This window comes from Seriola lalandi, unplaced genomic scaffold (assembly GCF_002814215.2).
Source record: "Seriola lalandi dorsalis isolate HSWRI2012SDOR001 ecotype SW California unplaced genomic scaffold, Sedor1 jcf7180002051039, whole genome shotgun sequence".
NCBI lineage: Eukaryota > Metazoa > Chordata > Actinopteri > Carangiformes > Carangidae > Seriola > Seriola lalandi.
The window spans coordinates 3,615-9,330 of NW_019521592.1; the positions used below are offsets into that span (position 1 = coordinate 3,615).

A 5,716-nucleotide genomic window follows, 5' to 3' on the forward strand; every position below is an offset into this window, starting at 1 on the left:
TTAGCCTGTTAGCCTGTTAGCCGTAGACCAGAAGCTGTGACATGTTTTTGATCAGCGCTCCTGTTGACCCCTCACTGCACCTACAGGATACTATTGACAAAGGCGCATCAATCCTTTTTCCTCTGGGGGAACACAAGTTAAACATCCTGTTGTCATCCAGTGCAGGTGATTCTATTCAGAGCCCGCCTCAGCCCACAGCTTTCAGAGGGAAAACATGAAGGGATACATGAGACAATAAAGCGTCTTAACATGTTGCCGCAGCTGGAACGAGCCCCACTAGCCTGGAGGTAAAGGTATCCCCTTCACAATAAAACAAAGTAAAGAGAGTTTCATCACTGACTAATGCCTCTGTTGTTCAGGAGTTCCTGTCTGGCGTGCCTGCAGCCGAATGTCAGAAACAGAAAAACAGCCTCGCACACACTTCATCATCTTTATTTCAGACAGTGACAGAAATATAAAAAAACAACTTCAGCTGATCAGGTACAAAAATAAATTACATACAATTCACTCTGGAAACCCACAAACCGTCCCACATACTGCAGATTCACACTACAGGCTACTGAGCATTATTCTACTCTATATAACTCTAACTTCACATTTGAAACTTTTACATTATGATTGACATGTTTGTGTCCACAGTCTGATATTTGATTTGATATTCATGGTTTTTGATTTGGGTCTTTCAGCTGCGTCCTGGTGGAATCAGAGAGTAGAGTCACATGACTCTGGAAATTCAAAATGGCTGTGAAATGACAACTTCTGCTGATGCCAGAGTCCCGGTGGACCGCTCAGCTGTTCACTCTGAACACTGGCCGACCTGCACGTTCGGTGTGAAAGCCCCTGATACATGTGAACAAGCGTCAGACCTGATGTCATACTGTCAGACAGCAGCAGGTTTCCTCTGCACCGGACGACAGACTTGTCTTTTAAAATGAAAGGAGGGAGGTTTGACTCGTATTTTAAATCTAACCTCTCCTCGTCGGTCTATTGGCGTTTCGTCTCTCTGTAGTTCCTGTCTTTACTAAGGCCCTGTGTTGCCTCGTCAACAGTTGGTTCACGCCACAGACTAGTTCAACATTTTCAGTTAGCATATGGTTAGCCTTTAGCTTAGCATAAAGACAGGGAATGGAAAAGGTGTAAAACTCACTAATGGACATGTTTCTTGTTTGTTTGTCTGAACACACACAGAGAGGACGACAGCTGCTGTTTCCTGATTGGTCCTCAGGCCTCATCATCACACTGTGAGTGTGGAGCAGAGACCGGGACGAAGAGCCTGAACACGTTTGTACGTTTCTGTCTGTGCACAGATTGAACAAACAACAAGTGCAGGTCTGTCCAACTCTGGACGGAGCCAGGCTAGCTGTTCCCCCAATGCTTACGGCCTTTATGCTAAGCTAGGCTAACCGCAGGTTAGCAAGGTCAGTAGTTAGAACCCCGGTGTTATAGAAGTTGGACTGATCCTGTAGCTGAGCAGTTTCCTGCGTCACACTGATCTAACTCTGACACTAGTCACTGTCTCTGAACCCTCTGAGGTTGACGGATGTTTTTATTAATATCTCTGTGATAACACAGAGGAGAAATATGGTTTAAATGTTGTTAAGATCTGTCGACTCTCCACTTTCCGTTTCTTATTCTTGTGAGATTGTAGATGACTCAGTGCTGGAGCTGAAAGGCCTCTAACATTCAGTTAAAGCAGAGTGACAGTCGGCGCTTAGACTCAATGATATTACAAAATCTCATTTTAGGCATTTATTAAACATTTATTTACTATTTCACTCATATTGCACAATTTTTATGAACCTAAGACTTTGGTAAACCCGGTTCAGTTCACCACATCAGTAATCTGGACAATTTCAAAAACTGGGCTTCAGTTTTTCAGCATTTGGGCCAAATGATCTTTTGCAAAGAGAGTCAGAAGGAGCTGCGATAGTTCTGAAGATTGTGATATAAAGACTTGGGCTTAATGTGATGTCAACCTTTTAGAAGGTGACTAAGAAATAGTGTAGGAATCCAGAAAACACCCATAGACCTCAGAGGGTTAAATATTTGCACACTAATAATTCATCCGTAGACGTCATGATGGAGACAGGAGTGTCTGTTGGAGACTCGGCTGTAGCTGCAGAGGTTTTAGTTGTCGGACTGCCGCCCGCCTCTCTCCTCGGGGGGTCCGGCCTTCCTCACATTTTTCCTCTGTTTCCCGCTCTGGACAGACGTGTCCTTGTGTCCTGAGTCATTCTGCTCTCTGGAGTAGCGCTTGCACTTGCAGGAGGTCACCACAGTTATCTTGTAGGTTCGGGAGCTTCCGTCCTGGCACTGCAGCCGGATCCGCTGGGTCCTGGTCCGGTCAATGACGCAGCGCCACTCCTGTGCGTCGCGGCGGCTCCAGTACCTCGTAGTGTGACCCCCGCTCCCGATCCAGTTGGGCAGCAGGTGGGCCGGCAGACACTCCCCGGCACACACCAGCTCCTTGATGGGGTTAACGCTGGTGCACTGGCCGTCAGAGATGTACTTCGTGGACCTCAGCTCCCTGCAGCCCACCTGGCTCTGGTTTGCACCTGAGACAGGAAACTGAATTACATATACACTCCAGTTCACCCTGAGGTCTACAGGAGTGTCACAGGTCACAGGTCACAGCTCACTTTAACATAAAGGTGACATAACAAACTGGTTGCAGTCGAACAGTCTAAATGATCTCTCTGACCTCTTCTCCTCGACCTCCATGGAAAACGTCATGAGGTCAAAGGTGAGAAGGAGAGTTCATCAGGACATACTTAACTGCAATTACACTAAACTTTTTTTTAACCAACTTTATTTATAAAACCTGGAGGATCAATTTAACCACAGAAACAGAGCAAACAGGAGTGAAATGCTGAAATAAGAAAACATGAAAGGAAAATACAAATAGAGAAAGTTGAGTTTTGTTTAGATTCATTATTTTCATTGCGTCACTAACTGCTTTGTTTTGGTTGTTTTGTGTTCTGACAGAACTGGACCAGACTCAGGTTTTATATCCTGTAGACAGGCAGGTACAGGACCACCTGGGTCCTGTACACCTGGGTCCTGTACCTGGGAGGGTCTTTGGCAGCAGGAGCTGTGAGGATAAACTTTTCTGTCTGTGTACAACTGATCTCTAACCTTCTGCTCACTCTGGCGCCAAAGTCTCCCTGACGTTTACAGATCACCTTCCAGGAGCATCACCCACTGGCACACGTTCATTGATAAAGATCCACCTGCTGCACAGGTCACCGCACTGAGAGTGACGTCATCCCTTCACTCAGACATCCATCTGAATCAATACCTGTCAACTATTACACACAAATCTCTTGAGTGCGTCGTGCGTAACCGTTTGGACTCACCATTGCGCAAGTCGTCCGCCGGCCGTCTCCCGCCGTTCCTCGCCTGGTTCGTGTCTTCATTGGCCGGCTCGTCCTGGGTGTCGTGGACCGGCTGAGTGTCCACGGACTCAGTGGCGTCGTTGTGAACAGCTGAGCTGCTCCTGCTCAGCAGCAGCAGGAGCGCGACGAGCTGGAGTCCGCTGGCGCGAGGGAGCATGCTGCACGTGGCTGGTCTGAGAGCTGCTGTCAGTGACAGTGTCACACCTGATGAATGACGGACCCGCTGCAGCCGGGGTTTATATACCCTTCTTGTTTATGAATGAACAAGACACGCCCACTTTAACAGCAGCTCTGAGGACCTGACAAAAGGATTCCTCTCTGTCCACTGCTGCTCATCAGCCAACTGTCCTGTCAACACTTAAAAGCTCCTCATCATCATGTGTCTTGATACTTTATTTTGAAATATGACATCATAATGAAAAGAAGATATTTATTTCCAACAGAAAGAGAAACAGAACAAAACTAGAGTCAGCTCCTCGTGGTCGTATCCCTCCGCCACTCAGACTAGTTCCAGGTCACGTCCTGTTTATCCAGAGTCAGAGAGACTATGAACCACGTGTGTGAAATTTTGTCATAATATCTATGTGAAGTCTTGAGTAATGATCGTGATCTTGACCTTTGACCTTAAGCCACCAAAATCTAATCAGCTCGTCCTTGAGTGCAAGTGAACATTTGCACCAAATTTTAAGAAATTCCCTCAAGAAATTAGAGACATATCACGTTCACAAGGCCAAAACTGTGTTTAGTGAGGTCACCATGCCTATGACCTTTGACCTTTAACCTTTGACCCCCAAAATCTAATCAGTTCATCCAGAGGAATAACTAAACAACAGCAGCAGAAACACTGTGAGTGTTCATGTTCTTCCACGTCCTGAAGTCTTAATCGAGTCCTGTCTGTCCTCAGTACCTGGACTAGTGTCCAACCCCCGTCCCTACAGTCCCAGCTCAGTCTTTTAAACCAGGTTTAAACCAGCTGATTAAACCATGAGTCTCTGACTCTACAGGCTTCTGTAATGAAACACACACATTTTCACCTTTGCACCTAAATTGCAATTGAACAGTTTTTAAAAAACACAGACACAGACAGTTCTCAGTTAAAACAACAGAATGTTTGTGAAGACCAGATCCTCCATCTAACACAGTGTTAGACACAATGTGGAGTTGATGCAGGAGGAACCATGTGAACATGTGTGTACCTGTACCTGTACTGTGATGTGTAAGCCTATAAATGTTCCACCTGTGACCACACCTCAGTGATACAGTCAGAGGCGTCTGTCTCCCTCTAGAGGCCGAGCTGGGATCAGCGGTGTTGATCAGGACCGGGACCAGCAATCACAAAGTAAATATTATAATTGATCTTAATTAGAGCCGGACCACATGAAGCTTCCTGTTGACCTCAGGTGACCTGGAGGAATCTGTGTGTGCTGCTGTGAGACAACAACTCTACCCAGGGATGAGGTTTAGTTCGGTGTAACAGCTGCTAGCAGTAAGTGGTGTTACTCATATTACTTTGCTATAATGACTGAAAGTAAACAGCTAGTGCGACCTAACCATATTTTTCTTTTTTTATATAACAGTCAGAGCAGCAGTTGTGTGAACATAATATCTCCATGAAACATTGAAGGAACTTCTTCAAATTCAAATGGTCACCTAAACCTTGACCTTTGACCTTTAACCACCAAAAGCTGATCAGTTCATCCTTGAGTCTAAATGAATGTTTGAGCCAAATTTGAAGAGGTTCCATCAAGGTGTAACTGAGATATGGTGCTCACGAGGCCAAAACTGTGAGGTTTGGCCTTGTGAGGTCACTACGCCCGAGACCTTTGACCTTTGACCACCAAAACCTAGTCAGTTCATCCTTGAGTCCTAGGCTGTGTCCAAAATCACTCACTACTCCTTATATAATCCGCTTTATAGTGAGTTTGCCATTTTGTTGTGCTGTGTGATAGTATAGTGATAAATGTTACTCACAGTATCCCACAATGCATCATGAAAAGTAGAATACAACCATGTGTACAACCGGAAACAGTAGAGAAACTGTATAGAGGATCTTTGGTACAACCGATGGTCACTAACCAAGCAATATAGACCATCATGCATTGCGCTCGCGCCGAAAGACAGAAAAACGGTGCGAAGCAAATGACCTGAGTCGTGTATTATAAGATTATATTATAATGTATGTATTATAAGATTATATTATAATACATCCATACCATTTTACCGATGAGCTCACTACATAGTCCTCTTCATTAAACTCCCTGGATACTTACAGAAAGGCGGGAGGAGAGAGTGATTTCAGACACAACTCTGGTGAATGTTTG

General features: G+C 45.3%; 1 protein-coding gene across 1 annotated transcript; it reads right to left on the bottom strand.

The window, feature by feature from the left end:
* Positions 1–416: 416 nt before the first annotated feature.
* On the bottom strand, positions 417–4,042 carry LOC111649493 (sclerostin domain-containing protein 1-like). Its single transcript, XM_023399239.2, has 2 exons — positions 3,357–4,042; positions 417–2,555 (listed from the first exon to the last, which is right to left on the bottom strand). The coding sequence occupies exons 1-2, from the start codon at positions 3,550–3,552 to the stop codon at positions 2,128–2,130; spliced, it is 624 nt and encodes a 207-aa protein (XP_023255007.1). The 5' UTR covers positions 3,553–4,042; the 3' UTR covers positions 417–2,127.
* Positions 4,043–5,716: the final 1,674 nt, after the last annotated feature.